This window comes from Cottoperca gobio, chromosome 9, assembly GCF_900634415.1.
Source record: "Cottoperca gobio chromosome 9, fCotGob3.1, whole genome shotgun sequence".
Classification (NCBI taxonomy): Eukaryota; Metazoa; Chordata; class Actinopteri; order Perciformes; family Bovichtidae; genus Cottoperca; species Cottoperca gobio.
The window spans coordinates 12,659,935-12,685,829 of NC_041363.1; the positions used below are offsets into that span (position 1 = coordinate 12,659,935).

The 25,895-nt window shown below is 39.8% G+C and overlaps 1 protein-coding gene across 2 annotated transcripts in view; it reads left to right on the forward strand.

The window, feature by feature from the left end:
• Positions 1 to 25,895, forward strand: part of unc5ca (unc-5 netrin receptor Ca) — a 177,456-nt gene that overhangs the window by 91,039 nt on the left and 60,522 nt on the right. For both annotated transcript variants that reach the window (XM_029439626.1, XM_029439627.1), the window contains exons 3-4: positions 11,668 to 11,811; positions 23,055 to 23,158. In XM_029439626.1, the coding sequence (XP_029295486.1) occupies positions 11,668 to 11,811; positions 23,055 to 23,158 (248 nt within the window). The remainder of the gene's footprint in view (positions 1 to 11,667; positions 11,812 to 23,054; positions 23,159 to 25,895) is intronic.

Here is a 25,895-nt window from a genome sequence, read left to right on the forward strand (position 1 = left end):
TTCATATCACACTACATACCCCACTTCTAATCTTTTGTCATTGTCTTTAACCATGTATAACTTGTTTTGTATTCCTTAAATATGTTTTAGTAAGATATTATTATTAAGTATTGTCCCTGTCTTTCTCTCTCTCCCTGATTCTCCCAGTCCTACATCATTATGAATATTTAATCCTTGTTCTTTCTTGTTTTGTTTTTCGTCTGCATTTCTTTTCATTTATCTTCCTCTGTCTCTCTCTCGTGTCTACTTACTTTTTCTTATTTTTATTTTTCGTCATCTCCTATCGTTGTTCTTTATCTCCTTTATGTGCACTGAGGAAGTTCTGCATTTCAGATAGACTTACAGACAAAACAAATGTAATGTGTGTTATGTGTCTTCTATGCCATTTGTCTCTGAAGGTACACACACCTGCACATTAGTCCTACAATGAGTAGTTGAGGGGATTTATTGACCACAAAAAAAGTGGGGAAATGGAAAGAATGCTTTTCTTTCACAGGCTTTTGGGGGTTTTCCATAAGTGAAATGTGTGCGATGACGTATCTACAATAAGCATCCATTGTTTTCCTTTAATTCTCACTTTTTCCTCCAATCTCTCACTGTTCTTTATTGACATCACACGCAGCTGCAAGTCATTTATTAATCTCCCTTCGGTGTGTTAGCTGCTGGATTCCAGACAGCACATTATTGAGAGGAGATTCTGTATAATTAACAACCCATAGATTCCGGCTCTCACTTGTGTGATGGACACCATGAGGCCCTTCAAGGGTCAGGACCTCTGAGATATTTTGTCAGTTATATTGCTGACTGTGTATTTTGAACATCAAGTGCAATTTGTTCTTTGTTTGATCAGAGAGTGTTCCTGCTCGTTGAAATAAACCTCAGGCATGGTTAAAACACAGATTTGGTTTTTACATTTTTGAACTGCTTTAGATATGCTTTAGTTTCTTTCCTTATTTATATTTTACAAAGCCATCGTAATGTCACTTTAATAAAAAAATGGATTGGTTGCATGCTATTTTGTGCTGTTCCAGGACACTTAATCTCTTAAACACACCATAATCCATACAGCTATACACATAAAAATGAAATGAATAAAAATATAAAATGGGGACATTATGCATTATTAAGAGCTGTTGATGTTTGAGATGTCTGGAACAGGAGCATTTTTTCAGGAAAAAGACTCTTTGCGCTTTCATTTTAAAAATGTATAAAAAAAATTTTCACATAGAATTTGAAAGGAACAAAGTTTGCTTTACTTCTACTATTTAGATATATACCTTTTTCTCTGAGCTAAACTGATGCAGACTCATGTAGTGCAAGTCAAACCGTGATATCATAAGGATGGGACTTCCATCATGCCTTTTTACTTTTATGCAAGACATTTATATCACCTTTGAACAAAAGACAATTGGATTATAACAAATATAATACTATAAATCATACAACATATCACATAGAAAGCTTTTGTAAGACTGTGTCTTGTGAATGCACAGTGGCGGTGCTCTGTGTTTATCCGTGTGAAAAGCAGAACTCCATAAGCTGTTTTCTCCTCTTTGTTTCCTGCTGTTTCTCAGACACAGCTAGAAGCTATGGCCCCCATACTGCTTTTATTATCTGTCTTTTTGCTCATTCTCTCCCTCTCTGTCCCATCCTTTCACTTTTCTTTTTTCTTCCTTTCTCTCTGCTCCACGCTGTTTTGTGCTCTACTCTAATTTCCACTAACCGAAATTGGAAAAAGCACAGTTAGATAAAACCTGAGCCTAAAGAAAACAGGGGAGACAAGTACGGGATGATGGAGGGATGCTGACGGAGGGTGCCTTAGAGAGGTCTGGAAAGGCCAACAGATATCAGGGAGTCGCACTGAGGAGAAAGATGATAGGAATCCTGCTGTGCGGGTTTCTTTCTCTTTCTCTTTTTCTTTCTTTCTCACTCCCACTCTCTCTTTCTACCCATGTTTCTCATCTTTCTTCTCTTTTCTTTCAAAAGGAAATGCAAACATAGTGTTTGTTTGAACCTGGGAATAACATCAAATACAAGTAAAACAAATAAGTTAGAACATAGCTTCAATAAAAAGTGATACCCCATCTTTTGTTTCTGTATAATGGATGGAAAGTGTAGCTACATGTGATCTTTATGACCGCTCAATAGATTATTTGGAATGTAGTCACATGGATCCTCATCTGGAGGGCGGGTTAGCCAGGTGAAGGTCACTGGCAAGGATGGAGGGGTGAGGGAGTGAGGAGGGGGCAGTAGGATGGCCTAGGGGGTTACTGAGGTCAGCTTCCAACTGGGGGGAAGAAGCTTGATTCCCTAAATAGCTCCACTGCCTGTCACAGTATCCTTGACAAACATAGCTAACTCAACCTGCCTCTGGGGTCTCCACATACTTTAAACAAAACAAAACAAAAAGCAACCTGCCCTCCACCAGAGAGTTGACAGTAGCATTATTAGCAGTGTCAATTGCTTAAACATGTTAACCACATCTTTATCTGAATTAATGGGATTTAAGGTGGGAGCCAGCATAATTTGTCTAAATTACAGATTTTATTGTGAAGGGCATTTCCAGTGTTTGCTTAAGCAACGCTCGTACGGACCTCAGTATATCTCCATTAGCCTTGAAGAGTGCTAAGGACATATTGTGTACTAGGTTACTTACTTTGTCTCCATTAGCCAAAGTGTGAATGGTTATTAGTCTGCTAGCACTGATCTGACACACAAACGCACACGCTCATACACACACATTATTGGCACACACAGTATTGGCTTGGGTGATTTGTGACCTCTTTCCCTCCTTTGCTGCCATCTCACTCGTATTGATTTCCTCTCGTCTGTTCCTTCGTCTCTCCTCCTTTCTCTTCCTCCTAATGTTTCTCTCCTTCTCTTTAGCTGAGATTGTTCGATTTGAATTATTAACAACTATCAAGATTTTTAAAGGTGGACAATTAGCTTCTGTGTCAGTGACTCCTGACATGCAGGACAGCTCTGTGTTTGTGTCCGTATCAACTTTGTACATACACACAACTGTGTTTATTGTCCGATTGCATGTTTGCACTGTGTCTGTGAAAGATAATCTTTTATTTGGAGGGAAATGTGTGTGTGTGTGTGTGTGTGTGTGTGTGTGTGTGTGTGTGTGTGTGTGTGTGTGTGTGTGTGTCTGTAATGCGAAAATGCAGTTCCTGTTGGTTTGTGTGACTGTTTGTGTGTTTATTTGAAGTAGACTTTTTATCCTGGAATGTCCTGGTTCACTGCCTCTTTAGAGCTACCGGAGGACACGAATGTGCACGCTCACTGACATTCACATGTATACGTGCACACTCGCATACACACACACACACACACACACACAGGAGATGTACTCAAACATGGACCAGGAGGGACTGTGATGATCAGTCAATGTCACTGTGGGAGCCATTAAGAGAACATACACATACACACACAGTCTACTGTATGCGTTGAGTGTCTTCAATTGGTCACACACCGGTGGCTCTGTTCTGTCAATGTCCTGGATGATTTCCCTCCGTAGGCGAAGAACTCAGTCAACCGTTGCTCTCTCCCTTTCTCACAATACCTCTCGTCATGTCGTCATTGTACCCTTTCAATTTCGTTTCCGCCTTTCTATCTCCATCTTTCACTGTCTCTTCTTTCAGGTAATGAATGGAACATGCCATGTTCTCAGATCTGGAGCACTGGCTGCTAAATGCATTTCCAAATGTATGACTCATCTGACTTAGCTGTCGAACTGAGTGATTTTGGATTTAATGTTACATTTGATGAATATTGTGCTTGCAGACAGTGTATATTGGGCTGGTTTAATGAAGATAGACTGTAACTTAGATAACTTAGATATACTTCAGCAACAACTTTTACAAGGCTTTTTTTACTTGGGAAGTTCAAGCTTAAAAATACAAAAATATTCCAGAAGCCTTGAATCTCAGTGCAGAGCTGTAGCAGAGCTGAGACTCTCTGTACGTCTTCTACCTCGCCAGTCTATTGTCCTCGGGCAAATGAAAACGACTCACTGTCTTCACTGCAGTCTCTAAAAACTATTTCCCTTCTCATTACTGGTCAGCAGGTGTCACTGATTGTTACCATGGAAAGGGAAGCTCAATTTTTGTGAAACTCTTTAACTTGCATTTGACTAATGTACAGTAAGAGGAAAATGAAGACTGGGCTAACGCAACAGACCAGTCTAAAAATATCTTTGTGAAACCGGCTAATGGTTACTATGAAGGCCAAAGCTTATGGTTCACACAACGTTCATACTTATCAAACCATTCAGTGAAGTCTCATCCCTTTTCTTTACAACATTTTTCCTTTGAATTTGTTGCCCATCTCTAGGTATTCACATTTTCATCTATTAGCCTTTGAGCTGCTTGTATTGATAAAGGTTAAACATATATTCAGGCTAAATGAATTTAAACAATTTCAAAACAAAAACACTTAATTGAACTGTTTAGTTATACACAAATATTTAAAGAAAATGCATGCACCCTTGTAATCTCTTTTCTTCCTTCAACACAGTTGCTGTTTCTCTTTAGCAGTGACTATGGTAAGATAGCAGTAGTCGCAACAGAAGGTTTGTGGAGAACCTGCATTAATCCCTGTAGAGAAATTGTGTTTTCACTTGCAGCTCCTCCACAGGTGGTAGGTCATAGCACCGGGTCACTTACTGAAAAACATCCCAGGAGTTGGTTGGCATTCAGCGAGCTGCTCACAAACACTTCAGCAGAGCAGATGTTTGCAAAAACTGAGATTCAAACCTTTGTTCATGTACATATAGGAGAGACAAATAATAAATTGTTTATTCAATGGCCCTATTTCAACACAACTGTATTTGTTGCAGGGCTGCTTGTGTTATTTTGTCCGTCCCGGATGTATCAATTCTGACCTCATGCCTTTGTATTTTGTCAGACTCTCTCCCTCTGTGGCACTGATGAATTAATAATAGCTAGCGTTGACTTTTTTCGGTATCCTCTGTTTCTTTTCCCTAAAGGCCTGTCTGTTTGACCTGTCACTGATCACATTTAAACAGCACAAAGCTTTTGAGTGCTTTCCCCCTTGCTCCCTTATCTCTTTCGGTTTCTAAACCATTTAGCCTTGAAACCCCAGTCTCTGTTTTCATGTCTGTCCCTGACTCGCTGGCTTTCTCTCATATGTATTCCTCTCTAGCTTTTTTCTTTCCATTTCTGGTTCTTCCGATTTAAAGAAACCAAGACTTCACACTTTTGTCCGTGCCATTACTGTCTGTTTTCTTCATCTATGTATTTCTATCAAAGCACAGTGGGAGGTAGTGAGACGGAGGGAGATAGAAGAAGTATATATGGAAAATAGACAGAATATATACTAACACTCTTGGTGCGTTGAACTGCTACGGGAATTTGGAAAAGGCAGGAAACTAATATTTTTGAATTTAATTGATGACATGGCCATCCCGAGTATGTTGTTCCTATTGCATTAGTCAAATTATGAAAATGTTGAATCAGATGGTTGAGATTGAAATGAATTGCCATATGCAACATGTTTGTGAATGTTTCTAATTAAGAACAAATCCAGTTGATTACAATAAGCCCATTAACTGTGTTGGCATTGTGTAGATTAAGTAATTGACTGCTTTTTCTTATACTGGTTGTAAATCATTTTTTAGAAAACATGATTTTCCACTTTGCTTATCACTCCCGTGGAAAAGCTTCTTATCATCTGCTGTTTTCACCGCCAACATTTCTCCAGATTTGATAACATGAACAACTCCTGTATTGTAACTTCTGCAGACACATCACTTTAATTTGTGCCCTGACACATACAGTTATAGTCTTTCTGAGTGATGCGTTTTAAAGACAATTCAGTGTTTTCTTTTATAATCTGGGTCTTATTTATGCAGTTTTAGCCAATAATTCCTTTTAGTACGATAACTAAGTTGGTTAACTGTAGAGAATTGTGGATGTGGCAACTCTGCTGACAGTGCAGTTATTGCAGTAGTCACCCATTATCACACAGTAATTGAGTGTGAAAATATTATTGAATGCAACGTTATTATCCAGACTTTTCTATTGTAAATATCCATTTTTCAGAGCCATTTTACAGTTTTAATTTGCTGCAAAAAAGAAACCTACAGGTTGTCTGAACCATGCTCTAACCCAGGGGTGTCAAACTCATTTTAATTCAGGGGCCACACACAGCCCAATTTGATCTCAAGTGGGCCAGACCAGGAAAAATGATAGCGTAATAACCTATAAATAACAACAACTCCAAAATGTTCCCTTTGTTTTAGTGCAAGAAAGTACAAGTACATTCTGAAAATGTTCACATTTAATGAACTATCTTTTTACAAACAAACAAACAACCTGAAATGTCTTAAGAAAAATAAATGCAATTTCAACAATAGTATGCCGCACACATGTGCATTACAATGTACAGATCACAGTGTATCTACAAAGGCACAAAACATTTAGGCACAGAGTTTTGGAAATGAACAATATAGTATTTTACTTTATGATCTAAACAACACATTTTTACACTTTGCAAAGTGATCCCGGGCCGTATGTTTGAGACCCCTGCTCTAACCTTTGCATCCTCATCCTCACATTTACGTACAATAGATAAGTTTGTTGTGGACATGTATCGTATGACAAAAAGCTGTAAAAACCCACAGAGACAGACATTTGTTGTACATCTCTACTCTGCAATCCGTCCACTTTTGTGTACATGTTTACTCTCTAAGTTCCCACACTTGTACTTTTACTCCCCAGCTTACAAGTAAACTTTGTTATAGGAATTGACACTTTAGGACTAAGAGAAATATTCAGGGTTAGTGCGCAGTTCGGTGATTGATAGAAATGTTTGTGACAGTATCCAGTCATCTTGATACTTGTCTTCCATTTTTCATCTACTTCTTTCCCCTCACCTCCCTCAGCTGACAGCAATGGTTTTGTTGATGTGAAGCACTGTCATGCTACAGAGATCCAAAGTTCCACGCTTGTCTTCTCTTAAGAGAATGATATGAATGCTCTAAGCACTGTATCCAAACAAAATAAGACACCGAGTGATCTGGGACTTTTTAAGCCTCAGGTAATTCAGTAGCTCTCTGCCCGGCAACACTAGCTTTGTGAGCTTCACATTAGCAAACATGCTAGCAACTGGGGCTTTACCGGTGCCTTCTATCTTTATCTTCTTTATGTATCGTCCCACTTTTGTTTTGTTTGTTTGGCATACTTCTGTATTGACATGACACTGAAGGAAAACAAGGGAGTTTACATGGAGGATGTAGATAGGTGTAAATGTGTTGCAGATGAGTGGTGTCAACACTTTTTTTGTTGTGAATTTTCACACTTTTAGTTTTGAGCTGACATGAAATCACACAGATGACACAGTGGGATGAATGTTTATATTTAACTGTATGACATATGTTCTAGCAGCACATGGTGGAACTCATAAGAAGTTGTGAAGACGACACAATATATTTCTTTGTATCTCCACAAAGGCAGATAAGTTAATATTGCATCAATAATTTACATTCAGTTTAATATTTCATCCCATTGGGACTGTTTCAGTGAGAGAACAGGTTCTGTTGTGAGAGTTTTCTCTTACTGTGCAAATGTATCTGAACTAGTGGAAGCAATCGTATTTCTTCCTGTTTATTTTAGTTTCGGCTCTAGTTAGACGTTGGATTTAACCATCTTGTATACAGGGATGTGTCGCCAAGAGAAATAATGTTCCATTTCATTTCTCTGCACTGCTTTCACAGTGATACTTCCCCTTGTTGGACGTCTTTGCACTTCTGCGCAACCCATTAGAAACAAAAAATCAGTTTTTTTCACAGACTACAGTAAAGGTGCAATGTGTGAGATATGTCCTGAATTTTAGTTTAAAAACTCTGAATACAACACACACAGAGGGAGTGTGACTTCATTCTCTGCTCCGGTAGACATAACTCCACTTTATTTTTACACAGCAAATAGCTGTTTGCTGACAAAGTATTGCTCTGAATGCCGTATATAATACCTTTAAGAAAATCAGGTTACTGATTTCTGATCAGGTTTCTGAAGTTGACAGTTAAAGGATTACTTCAGTGCGTGCTGACTCATTGGACAGCTCGTCTTTTCCTTGCCATGTTGGCCTTGCATCCACACTAAGCCGGCAGTGTCAGATTGGTGTATATTTTTGGCTTCAGCCTGACTGAGTAATTGAACACATTTCATCATTACAAACATTGATTTCCCCCGCTGTGAAACCAACTCAGCTCTCCCTGATGCTCTCTGTTTCACTATCTTTCTCCTGTTCTTGTTTTGTTTCCCTTCTTTCTGTTTGTTTTCTCATGTAACCCTCTCTGCTCTACTGTGTCTTCTAACTAATATCTCCTCGTTTCAATACACACAATACCTTGGAACACACATCCTGGTTTACCCCTTATTCACCCACTGACATCCCTAACTCTTACATGTTGCAGTCCTCCAACAAGTATAATACTATAAAAAAGTGAATCACCTACCAATTAAGAACAGTTTAGGAGCCAACAAACACCTTGTGGTCATACATTTAGGGATGAACTGTACATATCATTACTTGATTGCATTATATAGTTTATAAATGAGTGAATGATGAGTGTAGATGACTACACATAAAGTACACATGGTTAACGACCATCACTCAACACTGTTAGGTACAGAGTTAGTATTTTGAGTTCAGCTTTTTAACTTTAAACACAATAACTGTTAAATGGATTCTAAAGATTAGCCAATGCACATTCATTTTAAATTAGACTAATAATAAATCTCTGTGTCGGAGCTTGTTGGTTAGACCGCTTCAGAACAAGTTCAAAGATTAAATAACTCGGGGGTTATTTTGAGATTCCTTGGAATCAAATACTTCCGTGACTATCGATTCCTCTTATCGATGCTTTCCAACAGTTGACGTAACGCCATACGCACGCAATGTGTGTGTTTCAGTTTGTTTGGGACACCATGGGACATGGTGGAGAGAAATAAAGCTCAGCATGGCGCTAATAAACCAGGATGCACCCTATTTTCTCCCTGATGATACATTGTAAGCAACAAATCCATTTTGAAATCGGCAGGAGGGGAGCTAGTAACGTTAGCTGTTAGCAAACAGCACAGAGCCAACAGCTAACATTGAAAGGAGGTTCCATTGAGACACATTATGATGCATTCAAGCTCTATTCAGTAGAAAATAGTATTAGGTCAATTATAATAATATAATGTATAAATATATTATATTTATATTATATATATTTATATATATAAATATAATAATAATGTTATCATGATGTGTTCAAATGTAGTCTTGTAAAAATGTGTTCTGGTGAGAAACTTGAATAAATACAGTTGTTTGAAGGAAATGTTTTCACAGCAATATAAAATAGATATAAGAAAGGAAATTATGAACTATTCCTAACACGAGCTATAAGCAGCTTATAAAACTAAATACAACTAAACATCGTTTTATCAAAGTAAATATTTAAATAAAAATACATCATGTGTTTTCTAATCATTGAGCTAGGTGTTTTTATGCAAATAACCACTATAGATGACAATAACAAAGCAAAAGGATAGCATTTGGATTGGACTACACTGACGGGACTGTGGTGAAAAACGTTAGTCTGGAGCCTTGCCTTTATGTGCCCTTTTCACCCAACAATTTATCAGGAATTGATTACAAATCAAATCGATAAGTGGAATCGATAATGGAATTGGAATCTATAAAATCTTATCAATTCCCATCCCGAGGCATGCTACATACGTGCAACACAAAGCTACTATAAAAGTTATCTGGCAGAGCTTCTTCAGTCCTCTGAGAAATCATTCTCTTATGCAATGCAATTCAGCTGCAGTTTATCCCCCCGCATGCTGCAGTATTATTCTCTAATCAAGACAAATATAAGTTTTGACTGGAAAGGACTCATTCTTACTTTCAGATTTGTTATGTTCTGATAAGCTCTCTGGCTCATTTGAACCATTCACTTTAATTGCATTACTTCGCCCCTTACTTTGGCAGTAGCAGGCCCACAGCTCCTTCGCATGCTTTTTGTCCGCACGCTGGGTTTTTTGCTCATTGCCACTTCTTACTAGTTGTCTCAGCTTTAGTCCTGGGTTGCTTGCTGGTTATAATTGCCACTTTATGTTCCATTTTGTTAGCCTCTACCTCTCTTGCTGTGTCCCTTGCCCATTTCATTTTAAGCTGCAAAACCATAACAATCTCCCTTGTTTGGCAGTTTGCTAGAGCGCTGGTATTCACACTAGTTTTTTATACTGTCTCTGCTCTTTGCCCTTATAGCTTTCTGCCCCTTACTGGCTATTATCTGTTGTTGTGCCAAGAGTACTTTCCACAAGCTTTTTACTCTCTGCCTTACTTTCCTTGTTGCCCTCTGTGCTATCAGTGCTATTTGAATTGTTATAGCTTCCATCTTCGTGTCCCTTCTTATCAATCTTGATGGGTTTTTTTATAACTCTAAATCCATGTCTCCCCATCTCTCTGCTAGCTTCCACAGAAGCTTTTGTTGCCTTTCTTACTCTTTGCCCACATGGGTTTCTCTTTTATGCTCTTGCCAGCCATTAATAGCCTTTGGACCGCCCCAACCCTGCTCACTGGAGTTCACTTTGTGCCTTTCTCTCGGCCCCCTTTGCCTTTAGGCTGGCATGCTTCCTTTAACTGTCTCTCAATTTCTCTGGTGGCAGGAATTTACTGAGAGTCTACATAAGTAAAAGGCCCGATTTGTCAGATTTGTGAGAGAGTGTTGCTTGGGTCTTTGTAATACTGCTCAACCTGAAATATATTTTCCCAAAACATGTTGCCCATCTACTCCCAGTCCCCTTTCACTTTTACCTAAAATTATCTATTTTCCCTTTTCCTTTCTGTTTCACATTGCATTGCCCTCTCCCACCTCTTACTCTGTCATCCTCTCTCTTCCTCTCAATGTGCCTCTGTCATGTTGTTCACCATTACTTCTACCAGTCTACCGTTTCTCAAATTTTCTTTGTGCGTTTAACCTTCTCTTTTCTTTCATTAGTTTCTTCTTGCTCCCTCCGCCTACTTTTTATTCATTAATCCTTTCCTTTGTCCTGCATTTCAACAATTTTCTTGTGCACCTGTGTTCTACCTGACCCTTTCTTTTTTCTCCCATATTTTCATTCTGAGTTTATCCCTCGCTCCTCATTTCCTATTTTCCTCTGCAGTCCTCTCTCTGTGCTCTCTTGCAGTCCTATCAGTTGGGTGCAGCTATTTCAACCTCACACTTCACATGTAGCTGCTTTAAAAAAAAAAGAGGGAATAATATAAGAGCGGAGTGAGATAAATAGAAGAAGTGCAAAGGAACAATCTCACAAAGTTTACATTAAATCCAGAGTGACTCTACTTAGTAGAATGGCCCGGGTTTGTAAACAAGCAGCAGATATTGTATTAATATCCCCTGCTTCTATTTACTTCCCAAGATATTTACTGTGCACCGATTTGACTTTTGCTTCTTAATCTAACATAAAAGCCATATCACCAGAGTATAAGCTCAAATAGACCTTTTACTTTTTCTTGAGTATCAGTGGCTTAGTGAGAACTGAACTGTATTACTCTTTTACCGTTTGAGGCAGTCTTCTTTGGCTTGAATCTAAATCTTAACTGATATTACAAATGACTCAACAGTGCTTTTCCTTTCTTTTGCAGGTCTGGTTGTAAGAGAAGCCAGTATAGAAATCACACGGCAGCAGGTCGAGGAGCTGTTTGGTCCTGAGGATTACTGGTGTCAGTGTGTGGCCTGGAGCTCTGCTGGAACCACCAAAAGCCGCAAGGCACATGTCCGCATTGCATGTGAGTACATTATTGTGAGCACGGTATATGAGGTTTAAAGACCAGAGGGTACTGTTCATACGTGAGTAAGGAGCATGGAGAGTATGGGTGAGTTCATTGTTCATATATGCTTAGCACTATTACGTGATATATTAAGCATACATGCAAATTCAGTGTTTTCAGTGCTTTGTCCACTATTGCAATATTTAAAACTGACCAGCCGTCTTGTTTTGTAGATGGCTTTTAGAATGAATGATTGCTGTCAGCAGTTACCTCTAACAAACACATTGTGCAACCCTGTGTTTCTCCAGTTGAGTGAGTTTAATGTGATAGACCTCTGAACAGGCGTTAGGAGAGTGAACAATGAGGCTCAGATAAATGAGATAGAATTAAAAACAGTATAGCTGAATTACATGCATGCATCATTTCCTGTAAATCCCTCATGCGTAGGTAGGCAACTTGAGTCCTGTGCGCAATCTGGTACTTAATAAAGAGAGGTAATTACAGAACATAATGGATGGGTATTGCTGAAAGAAGAAACCATTAATAGCATAAAGAAATACGTTTTTATTTCATGAAAATTCAAGGATTATCATTTTGACCTCTATTTCTCTTTCTTTTGATGTGTAGAGGCACATTACTGTAGACTCATAGTAAAACTTGTAGTTGAAGAACCTTTAAAATTGTTTTTTTACGGAATGATAAATTGTGGGGAACCTTCTAAGCAGAGACTTAGCTCAATAACTTCAGTCTTCCATCATAAGCTTCCTGTTATGGTCTGGTAAGAAATGTAATTCGACAACTGGGTGTCTGACTATAAGGTCACCAAAAAAACACAGGCCAGACAAAACCTAAGCACACTCAATATCCCTCGAGCAGACAGTGTTACAATGTAACGCTGCATACATACATGCAGGAAATCATGGGTGAATCATGTTAGGATTGTTAGAGAAAACAACAGCCCAGGGGAAAGAACATTTTGAATCTTGTTGTGAGTGACGGTCACTTGATGGCTTTGCAGCAACTGCGTGGCGAGAGAGTAGAGATGTTTGATAGAAATCACATAAAAAAGCCTTGTTTGTTCTTTCAATGTAAGCTTCATATAACCGAATGGATTGTTTCTTCAAAGCTCCTTTCACTGGCCGAATACATTGAACCCACAACAGTAGTTTTCCAAGCATCATTGCGCCGGTCAATTCAGCCATATAAGACAACATAGACTTGCTTGAGTGCTCAGGATATAGAAAGGTCACACAGTAAAGAAATACCAATATCAAAATTGACCCCACCACCCCGGTTTACCTGGCTTACACTGACTGTGTGGCTCTGCTTGAGTGAACTGGGAGCTTTGATAGAGTCCATTCAGCAGACACTCAGAACAAACTGCAAACATCCCCATATTTACTACTTTAACAGACAGTGTCACTCCAACAGACACACACCCTGGAAATCTTGTTTTCCCAGGTTGGTCCTATTCGTGCTGCAGAAGGAAATCCATCATGTTGACCCTTGTTATTTTATTTGGCTGTAAATATGTCGCTACACATTTTGCTTAAGTGTTCAATCTTAATGAAACACAGAACAAATGATAAAAGTGAAGATATAATTATCAAAACAAACTCACATTTCATACATTGCATTTACAGAACACACATTACATAGTGCATAGGTTACATACTGTAGGAGCATTTACACTAGTGCAGAGAGTATATTCTATAAAACTACTACAACATATTTCAATTCAACCCTTAAATATAATAAATATACACTTGCACATTCATAGAAAAATGATCTGACTGAAGCTTACATAATATACAATACAGAATTACAGTTGTGTGGCAATACCGCAGCAACATACTTCTCAGTTAATTTGGCTTGTAAGACCATTTGAATTTAGAACAGAACCTCACGACTCTCTGCTTTTCTTTGGTATGTGAGGATGTTTTTCTGTCTGTCAGCAGAGAGTTAGTGACACAGTCAGAAATATCCTTCTAAGCTCCCCTAATAACATTTTCGAATGGAATGGGCCCTCCTCGGGGTGCAATGAAAGCTGGGTAATGTGCTGTTTTTGGCTTACGTTCGGGCTGATACACGCTGAGAGACAGATGCAGGCAAGCATACGTATACAGGCTTCTGAGATTCTCTGAGGTAAACAAGTGAATGTAGCAGCAGAGAAATGCACACATACTGAGAACTGAAGGCCACATTGTTCAGTGGCTTCACCTTTTCAACAAGCTAGCTGATGTATGAACGTATGGTTGTATAGTGTTATAGTGTAAATGTGTCTGTGCATGCCTGTGTGTGTGTGTGTGTGTGTGTGTGTGTGTGTGTGTGTGTGTGTGAGAGGGATCATGGTTGTGGCTGCATGACTCTATGACTTACAGTATCCCTGTCATCAATATCATGATGTAACACCAGCTCTCAGCAGCTAAAGCAACGTCAGTCACAGTGAGTCCAAGCTTACACACACACACACACACACACACACACACACACACACACACACACACACACACACATATATTCTAATTCTGCTGCTTTTTGTTTTTGTTTTTGTTTTTTTTCTGCCCCAGTCTGATTTATTCATATATTATTTACACCACTGTATCGGCACACTAGCATGATACCCATCTTGCATCATTTCCCCCCTGTTTTCAATCAACTTTCTCCTCCCAGGGTATATAGTATTTCACACACGTAAGACCTCTTCCGGAGGTTAGGTGGAGCGATTGGTGATGGAGGATGCCTCTAAGAAGGCTTGAAGGGCCAATAGATATCAAGGAGGAGAAAGATGATAGAACTCATGCCTCTCTTTGACTTTACTCTCTCTTTATCTCCGGATCCTTCTCATTCCTTTTATTTTCTGTGCAATGTGTATTTTCCTTCTGACTTTGTCCGTCCCTCCATCTTTCACTTTCTCTCTTTGCATTATATCAGTGGTTTTTCCCTTAACCAGATCTGATTACACTCAGCCCCCTCTTGCGATAACCTTTTACTTCAAATCGACCCAACCTCCTGACCTACCCCGCTTTCGGCTCCTATTTGGATCTACTGTTGTGATTAAAATGCTTCCTGGCAGCTGGAGCTTGCTGAGCAGAGTGTCTTTTCTACCGCACCATACAATAGCAATTCAGCATTTATCTCCTGCATTCCCATCTACTCTTCCCACTCATCTTTCTTATTTCCCCTCTCCCATTGTCTCCACCGTTTTTAGTTTTTTTTCTCACTTTGCTCATCATATGCTTATTGTTCCGTTCTGTTACTCGTGCTCTCTTTTTTCTCATTCTCATGCATCTTCAGGCTGTTTTAATAACTGTAGAATTAACACTTCAAGGCATTATCTTAATACACAGTTTGTAGCTGGATAATGGCAATCAGTGTTGCGGCAGTAAAAATGTCAAACACACAATCAGAGATATTAAATCTCTGAATGATTTGTTGGTCTTTTGGAGCAGGGCACTTTAGCTGAGTTATAGTTGCGCGCAGGCAGCCTAATTCAAGTTTATAAAGCAGGTGAGACAAACACACACACATTCTCACACCCACACCAGCATTGCAAGCACGTGCACAGGGGTTAGGGAAACACAGACACTTACATACACACAGATGTGCATGCAGTGTCAGTCATGCTCTTTGGCCAGGTCAAGTCTTTCTCCTTCAACGGATTAGCAGAATGTCAAGGTCACACACACACACACACACACACACACACACACACACACACACACACACACACACACACACACACACGCAGGCACTCGCAAGTGCAGAGACACACACATTTCAGATGATGGCAATTTGTTCTGCCACCTTCCACTGAGACGTGTGTGCATAGCAATCAGGAGTCCAGACACTGAGGGACACGGCAACCCAGGCAGCTACTTGTGTCAACTGGAAAATGTCTGTTAGTTAATTCGTCTTCTGTTTTGTTTATGATGCAAATGTCTCAGCTGCTGGAATTTAGGTTTTCCTTCAATCACGGATGAATTAGCCCAAGGAAAACAAGGCTCAACAGGGATTCTTGTGTTAGATTTGAAGCATTGATTGAAAAACAAACTCTTCTATACTCATTTAGGCTTAAACCTGCATGTCGCTTGCAACAATATTGGCAGACATTTCTAACCCAGCAACTAGAAAACAACCGCAGTGTGTTAGCCAACCTTTCTGGTATGAAACATGGTATGACCCCAAGCGCAGAAACCAAATTCACCCAACAACCACAGTCTAAAGGACATTTGACAATTTTTGCCTGAAACTGCATGCGTAGCAGTTTCATTAATGCATAGTCAAATTGAAAGTGATATAAACCAAAATATCCATGCTGTTTCTCCCTCCACACTCACTCTGACACGTTTGAAAACACTGTCAGTGGAAAACCTTTAGTGTTTTTCTCTGGATGACATCATCAAGAGAGTCTTGGTTTCTGGCTTTGAGAAAGACTTCATGATGGTCACAAACACTGAATAAACATTTTTATAGTGAGAACTCATACTGTGTGTGTGTGTGTGTGTGTGTGTGTGTGTGTGTGTGTGTGTGTGTGTGTGTGCGTGTGGATGTGGATGTGGATGTGTGGTTATGATGTCTCACCATCACTGTAAGCCACAGAGCTTTTTCCCAGATGCTTCATAATACTCTTTAAGTGTTGAAGTGGTAAGCCACAGTGTTGATGTAACCACACAAAACTAAAGTAACTTTCCAAAGTCCAAGTGTGAGAAAAATAAGAGATATGTATCAATGCACATTATATACTTTGTTGTTCATTAACAACATTATTTTTTAAAGAGAAATATAGGAACCACTGTCAGGGAGGCGGAAGAGCTCATCATGCCTCATTGACCCACGGAGTCGCTGAAGTGATTCCCTAAACCAATAATCAAGTCAAAGGTTATAATAAAGAAAGGAAATCATTTGTAAAAAACAAAACTCAACAAAATCCAGTCGTTAAATATTAGGTACAAAGGCATATATAGCCAATATTTCACAAAGTGATCATTACATCACCAGAACTGAGAGGTTGACATTAAAACAATATATTTTCAGATTAAATCAAACGATGATGAAACGCAGAGCTCATTTTCCAGTATAACAGATTTTTCTTTTTCATTTACATTGAAATATTTTCATGTTAGATTTGTACTCTATATTTAAACTAAGGATCTGAAATTAACAGTTTTGTTCCAGTGCTATGTCAGGATATTGAGTTGTCTGTGGATGGAAAGACCTTGTCTGACGTTTAGGGGCTGATCACAGGTTGGGAAGTATTGAAATAACAGGGCGGAGAGTTCAGGGAAAGAACTGGTCTGAGTGGAAAGAGACTCTCTGAAGTCACTTAGAGAAAATGTCTCCCTATATAACCATGCTGAAATGACACTGGGTCACACTCAAGGTCATAGTGTACCTTCAGTTCTTCCTTTTCTGATATTGATCACTAGTGCAGTTCCAGTTCAAAACGTGTCTGCTCCGAACGGGGCAATTGCTTGGCCTGCGGTATTGCTGCTTGCAGCATTCTCGCTAACCAATCATCCGAACAACTTCACACTCAACACTGAGCCTCCTTGGGCAACACACCTGCCATGTGTGAAGTTGATTGGATGAATGGTTGTCGAAAGAATTTGTATTAAATGTGTCTGGTCTGTTTTTCTTTATCTGTTCATGAATGTACTAAAGCGAGTGACAGTAATATTACAGGGGACGACAGAGAGCTAGCTGTAGCCATCGTGCCGTTCTGCAGTGTAATAATTAATAGGGGTCCCCTCTCAATACACGACACAGTGTGTACATACTAATAAATGTGTCTCAAGAGTTCGCACTCGACACTGCACTCCCTTGGGCACTCCCGTTAAGTGTGAAGTCGATTGGATGAACAGTTGTGAAAATTGTAGGACAGACATGCACCCAGTTAGACTCCTTCCATTTTAGGTAGATATTTTTTTTTATCATTTAGTCCTAATGTGTTTTAATTACAAATCCATTTGCATTTCCTTTTTTCCTAATGTTTATTAAATATTACCTTACCCTCTTCTGTGCTTTATCACTTACATCATTTAGTTTTCTAAGCCAGAGATCGGATTGTTTCCATTGCATGCCATCATGTAGGAAATTGGATGTCCAAATTATCCTCCCTGACACTTAAGGAGAGTACTTTGCTTGCTACTTTCTTCCCAAGCAGCTCACATTGCTCTTTATTGCTTGAGCAGCTCCACCAGGGGAAACCGTTATGATTTGGCATGGGTAGCATGCAGGCAGAGACACCCATTTTGGATAATTGCTCTGAAATGTGCTTATGTAGAGGTGCCTGAGGCAACAAACTCACCACGAACATAATAACAGTTTTAGTTGAGCAGTGGAAGAAGTTTTAAAGGGAGAGGGAAGGAGAGGGAAGGAGAGGGAAGGAGGCGGAGAGAGACAAGGAGGGAGGGAGAAGAGGAGGCTGAGAGATAAAAAAAAAAAAAAAGAAGGAGTTTATGCAAGAAAGGTCATTTTCTGAATAGATGCTTACACTGCATTATTTTGTGTTCTCACTACTGAAGAACACTCTACAAGGTTGCCCTCTGTACTTTTCAACCCTGTTGTGGTTCTTAGTTGTTCAGTGAAATTATCTTTGTTTATATATTTATGAAGCTGGATAGCGTTATCTGCAGTTTGGGAGTGAAGTGGGGTCAGTGAATTGATGGGACACAGCTGTCCCTCCTGTCCTGTGCACATATTTCCCTGGGGCACATATTTGCACACATGCACAAAGACACACACCTTCCATTGAGGTGAATTCATGTTCCCCTGGTGTCACGAACACAATGTCACATTCCCTCTTTCTCTAAAACACACACACACACACTACTGCTACCAAACTGGCACAAATGTTGTCCGTCATAGCCCGCTAGCTTAGCACTATGTGTGAATATGTGTGTGCGTGTGTGTTGTCTGTTCATCCCCCGAGCGGTTTGCTTTAATCTCCTTTAATTTCATTCTCAATCTTTATGGAAATCAACTCTCACAACCAACTCCTCATTTCACCATCTCCCTTACTAATTAAGACCAGGAAATTGTTCCTGGAATTGGCTGGCATGAGAGGAGTGTGTCTCACCCCTCAATCGCTTCCTCATTCTCTCCTTGTGTCTACAGTTGGGGTTTTTTGCGCATTTGTGTTTACGTGCATGAGTCTGTTTTCTCGCCCTGCTGTGAGTATCTTACCATTTGTGTTTACGATTGTTCTGTCTCCATGTATGTGTTGTGCCTGTTTGTTAGTCTCCGTCTCCTGTGTGCATTTTCCTCACTGTGACAGTATCTCACTGGCTCTATCAGTCTCTCTTTGTCTTTCAGTATCTGTCTGTGTACGTGTGTCTGTGTGTTGTGTGGGTAGCCATGTGGTGGATTTAGGACTAAAGCTTTGGGTGATTACTCCCATAATGAACCATCATGCTCTGTTCAGGCTGTCATCCCCCACAGGGATTGACTGTATTATGAAGTTCAAAATCATTCAGCCTCAGCAATACCCTGTGTCCTCACATAACTCTGTTAACAAATATAGCTCTCCACACGGAATCTGATAATAATTATATTTATACTGCATATAATTAAACCTTGTCACATCGGCAGGGAGATTTTTTAGAGAGTTTTGAAAATCTTAAAAGCTTTGTCAGTGGTATATCTAGAAAGCAGACAGAATGATCACCTCTAATGCCTTGTTTGCGCTTGCAGATTCAAACATGCTAGTCCCTCTCATGAGTCTGTAGCTCACCTCCTGCTGCTTTTTAATTTACAGAGAAGCTCCTATCTTTACAATGTGCACAGTACATGCAATATATGGTATTGAAACTGTGTTGTACAACGATAACACAACTTGGCAGGAATGATTGACATTGGGGTCCCATATCTGCCCTCAAGTCAGTACTGGTCCGAGCAAAGTCGGGTCGTGGTTAATCAGTGCTATTTGTTGTCACTTACACAAGTCAGAGGACATTAAGTAGAAACGTCCTGAACTCCCCTCTTTGTGCAACTGGGCGATATTTGACTTGTGGTATCGGTTTTAGCATCCACATTGTTGTCCAAGAGACAGATTCCTCTTTACAAACAATTCAGAATGCAGGAGGGTAAGAAACACATTGCCCATATGTCTTTATAACTTATATATGGATATTTGTAGTTTTTACAAATTAATTACTTGTCACTTTCAAAACCGTGTTTACTGAATGCCTCACATCAGTGGACATTGTAAGCATATCTGAAGTAAGAACTACAAAAGAACCTTAATTCTGGATATTAGCATGTATGAACTTCCAACTGCTTATCATAGAAATGTACCACTCTGAGCTAAAGTGGAGGTTTCCTCTATTGGGGAAATTGAGTCTGTCTGAGTGAATGGGAGAGAGAGTGATTACAAATTCAAACAATTATATAACTCAATATATAACCAATTAAAAAATACACTATGAATAATTTTGTATGGTTCTTGATTGAAAGTTCTTATACTTTTGTGAGCTAAGACGCATATTATCTCGCACCTTGTTTCTGTAAGATTGTGATCTGGAAAAAGCAGACAAAGAAAGCCTGATTGATGGCTGGGAGGTTTGATGGATTGCTGCTTGGTTTTCAGAGAGATGATGCAGATAAATACAGATGATACAAGGTGGACTCACTGACATGAGCTTCTGTTGAATGGTTTGATATAGAGAGCATGGTTAACAAAAGTATTTGCTAGGTAAAGACCAAGCAGGTGGTTTTAGTATTAGGAAGGAGTATAGGTGGCCCTGCTGTGTGTTGCCAACTTCTCCCTCCTGCCTCCCCTCTCTTTCTGCCTCTCATCTTTCAACCCCCCCACCTGCTGTCCGGACTTCTACCTTCCCTACCCCCCGCCTTCCCCCATCCCATTTTAACTCTCCTTCTTCTTCACTCTGCCTCCTTCTATGTCTGTTATCCACTGTAAGGTGTCTATCTTGATGAAATACCCAGAGAGTGACTCTGAGTCCGGTTCAGCATTGAAGAAATGTTCTATCTAGTGTTTGTGTCCGTGTGTGTCCACAAATGGTGTATCACCTCTGACGGATAAGGTGATTAATAGTACGCCTGGGAACCAGGAGAGTAAAAGGACACAAACACACATACTGCTGTGTCCTCTTATGAAACTTGTCTGTATAGTTTTAAAAACTGAAGGACAGAGGAGAGAGGATTTGTCTCTCCCAGCTGCTGCCAGGCGTCACAAACTATCAAAGTGACTCTCAAACTTTTCAAAGTTAAGCATTCTTTGCTGTTTAATACCTATTTATTACAATTTAAAGATTGTATGATTTAAATACTGCTGTTGATACTGCCATATGAACAAACCTCTGGACATCACTTTAAAATACGCACATCATGTATATGCAGATATGTAGCCAATCATCCTTACATGCCGGCATTTGTTAAATTTGTGATATATAAAACTTTATCATCCAGATACAAAGGTTGCTTTCCCTTAGCACACAAGAGCACATACATGCATGTCCAACACACACACCACACACATCCATTCACATGGGTGCACAAATTAATATTTGAAGTAATCTATATATACATTTTAAATGTATAAAAAAATCCTTATAGAGTCTGTATGCTCCTGACTCTAGGAAGAATCTAATCATAAACCTTTGAGTTACACCTAGAAATGTGGATGAAAAAAACTCCATCCCCTCCATATGTTCTTATTTAAAAATCCATCACATCGTATCAGCACCATAAATAAGCTAAGTCCCACAACACTGCCACCCCTATTAGGTTACAATTTGTTTTATGGCCTTTTACTATGGCAGGCTAATTATTTTCACATGTGTTAAGCTCAACTGCCACTGCACCAGAGGTACACATGCATACAGAATGCTGTAAGGCAGCAGACTACCGGGAGGTTAACAGAAAAGCAAAGGACAAGGCTAAGAGTGAACAGTATTACAGTGTGAGGGGTAGCCTTAGGCAGAAAGTAGAAGTATTGTTGTGCATTTATTTGACCTTCATCAGGCAAATCTGAAAGAAACTCATTGAGAAAGAGTTACTGAGACAAGAAGACTTAAAACTAAGCTGAAGAGAGTTTGAACTTGACTACGTAGAGAACAATGGTAGTGAGAAAAACAAAGATGCTGAGAAAAATGTTTTTCGCATAATGATCTGTTAAACAAAACTGTCCTTTCATCCGTCTATTCATACATCCACGACAAGGCTTTTTTTGTGTTTTCGCTCACGTCCTTCAACGCCTTCTCTCCATCCTCCTTCCTTTTGTCTTTCCGTCTTCTGTTGTTCTTATTTAAATGTCTAGCTAATTGTCTTAAAGTCTGCTACTGTGAGCATTTTTCCCCCTCAAAATGAAAACAGCTGAGCCCTCTCTGAAACGTTCTGTGGAAGAAATGGCAGAGCATTCCACGCTGCTTTGTAATGCTGTCATTTATCCCAGCATGTGAACCATTAGTGTGAATCATTTATTGTCTTTGGCCTGCTTGAGATTCCCAAACTCTGGCAAGTCTATATGGAATGAAAGTAAGATTTAAATATTGTGCGTAGTGATTTGGGGGCGAGCAGTAAAGCACAAATACAAAGCAGCCTGTGTTTGGTGTGTGAAGCAGCTAAAGCACTTTAAAGTAGGATTGTGTGTGTTTTTAACATGTTTAAATACAAACGTTGTTTGTGTGTTTGTACGTGTGTGTGTGTGTGTGTGTGTGTGTGTGTGTGTGTGTGTGTGTGTGTGTCTGTGTATGTGAGCATTAGTTGCCTCCAATAATATACAGCTAAGTGTTTTTCCTTGCTGTGTACATTTCGAAAGTGACAGGAGAGTGGGAGAAGTCAATATATGCATGGCTGACTTCAACCACCAACTCCATAATTACCGTGTCATTGTTGCCGCGGAAATGAGGTAATGAGCCCGGTTTAAAATGACATGGCACCATCTCCTAAATGGGTTCCCTGACTGATGAATAACAGGATGCTTTTGCAAAATGGCCTCCCACGCAAGTCTGCTTTCCATTGTGACTTGTAGCTTTTGACAGAAGTACTTGGGTTGCTGTTGTTTGTCATGTTTCCAGGGTTGTCCGGGTTAGAGGTTAAGTAATTACCTCAGTGAACACATGTTATTCTGTTACTACATGAGCTTTTTTACTGTCTACCTGAGCAAAGTTTTTTCCAACCATATCGCTTCAATAAAATCAATATGTTATGACGATTTGGTGATATGCTCTGTGGCTCATCTGATAACCTGCTCTACATTAGTCGATAAGTTTCCTGTCTCTCTTTGTCTCTCTACTCAGACCTGAAGAAGTCATTCGAACAGGAACCCCTGGGAAAGGAAGTATCTCTGGAGCAGGAAGTGCTGTTACAGTGTCGCCCTCCGGAGGGCATACCAGCTGCTGAGGTAAGTGCAGCGTTATCGTTCACCTCCACCTGAGGGGAATATAAAGCAAGATGTCAGATTAAGAGAGAGGACTTTTAAAACAGAACGAGAGAGTGACTGAGACGGGATGTTAGCATGGAAACAACAGAGTGATGTAAAAGGATGTAAAAAGAAATAGGCATGGAAGTGGAAATAACTTGGAAGTGCCTCAGAAAAGTCAGTTATTACAGATGTGACACTTTTTGAAATTGCCTGTGAATGACAGACAGCAGAACATTGATGGGTGTGTGCACTCTTTCACAGTCTGCAGTCAGTGGTTGAAGGGTGTGCTGAATAAAAAAGTATCCTAACCCTTTTTTAAAAGGTTTTTTAAATAGGCCTTTTAACAAGTGTTTTACCTAAATGCAAAACTTAATATCTTAAAACCAAAATAACTGTTAATACCAATTTCAACAGGGATAGTCCTAACCTTTCATTTATTACCTTCTCCAAGGACATTTTGTTTTCAGTTCGGTTGGTTGGTTTGTCTGCAGGCTTACTGAAAAACTACAGGCCTGATTTTCTTTGAAACTTGGTGGAAGGGTTTATTATAGGCCAAGGGTCACAGTAGCACAACTAATGATCTAACCTTAATACAAGCAAATACAATGTTTAATAAATTATCAAATTAAACGTTTAGCATAAAGTGATTTCCCATTTGTCTCGCTTTGAAATATTTCCTCTACATGTTTTCAGAAACATAAAGCATTGTTTCACATTGCGAAACAACACTTGTGTTGAATTTTCTCAGGGTGATATCGAGGGAACAGCCGCATACACTCGTTTTGAGTTACAGTTGCTCGAAAGCTCTGCTGCAGTGAGGTAACGCGGATTTTAAACTTAGACTTAAATGTCCCCAGAGAGCCAATTTGAGCTGCAGCACAAGTTACTTGAGGAAATCTCAGAGTTAGGGAATACAGGCTAAACCTTTGCTGTCTGTACCTTAGCATTGCAGAAAACAATTAGAGTAATTAATGAAAGTGGATTTCCTGCTTTGTTTCAAAATGACTGAACAATACTGGCATGTTCCTTTTTATCAGCACAGATGTACATATTGCTTAAAACTGAATGGAAGTGAATACACTTGCAGTAATGGGGAAACAAAAGTAACAATTGGCTAACGTCACTTCATCTGCCACCTTGTAAAAGCACAACATCATTCTGTTGGCCATTTAAAGCAGGTTATTTTACTGCCTTGCTCAAGGACACTTTTGATAAGCAAGGCCGACTTTATGAGGTCAGAGGTTCCCAGCAATGTTTGTAATAACAGGTGTGAATTTCGAGTGTATACACAAGTGTGGTAAACCTTACAGCACTAACTTCCTCAAAGTAAGATAATATTGTGTCTATGCTGCAACTACATTGTCGGCACATGGACATTTGATTTGCTCTTCAAACGTGTCGCACGGTAAACATCCACTTAGGGAGAGCCACATGTGTCATCTTCACTCCCTCAGGGCTTTAACTACAGTGAAGAATGTCACTCGCAATTTAGATTGTTCTTTATTTTTCCTGGTTTCATCTGGCTGCGTTCCCACCTGAATGGATAAAAAGACCTAATTTCATTTAGTCAGTCGCTGGGGAAGAGCAGAAGAGCACTTGGAGAGGACTGCGCTACCGGATAAGGAGTCTCTGAATCAGGTTTCGCTCTGGGTTTGATAGTCGTTTTTCAATTGCACCTAAGTACACAGCTCCCCTGAGAGACAGGGGGAGAAAGCAACTGAAGGAGAGGGGATGAGGGAGGCAGTCAGACAGACCGGCGTACAAAGTGAGAGGGGATTGTGTGGGGGGGGGTGAGGCAGAGGTGAAGGTGGGGCAGAACAAGAATGAGACAGGAGGAGATGTGGAGGGGAATAACAGAGTGATTCTTTCCTGTCCTTTCACTTCTAGAAATGTCTAGTTCTCCTGACGGAAATCAAGTCAATACATTGGTCGAATCGTGACTTCAGTTTGAACAGTAGGAGCCACAGAGACTTGAGGCTATTTTTTACTCATTTTGTCTCTCTCTTTCTGCCACACACCCACACTCACAACTCAAGCTCCTTCATCTTGGAGACAAATCACAACACTAATGACTTATGACTACGGCTGCCTCGTCTGCTTGCTTTATTTTTGACACCTATTTGAACACAATAGCACACAAGCACAAAGGCACACGAACAAACACACACACAGACTCAGAGCTACTTTTCCAGTGTGTTCAATTTGTTACCTTTTCCATTCCTTTCTCCTGTCATAATGGGATCTCAGGGCAAATGGATTGGTCTGTCTCCCCTGTCTGCTGAAGCTGATTAGAAGGATTTAGGTCTAAAACCTGCTGATGACCGCGGGTTGTAGCCCCGGCTTTCTTATTTTATCTCTTCTGACTTTTTATTTCTCTTTGTTCTTATCATGTCCATTCTCGTTGCCAGTTTCATTCTCTATTTCCTCTCTCTCTTGCTCGCTATTCCACACAGACACACACAGACACACACACAAACCATCTTTCTTTTGATTGACAGCTGTGGTGTCCTGTGACCTCTGTAAAAATGTTCTAATATTAGTGGTTGCGGTTGTGGTGTCGACCAGTTGACGACTGTTGTAAAGTTGTCAATGTGATGGGGTTGGTGCCCTGATACGTGATACCCACAGCGTAATGCCCAGCTGGCATCACGTGGGTGTCAACGTGCCGCACCAAAGCCTTGACTCCCTAAACACACACGCATAGAATTACATTTTA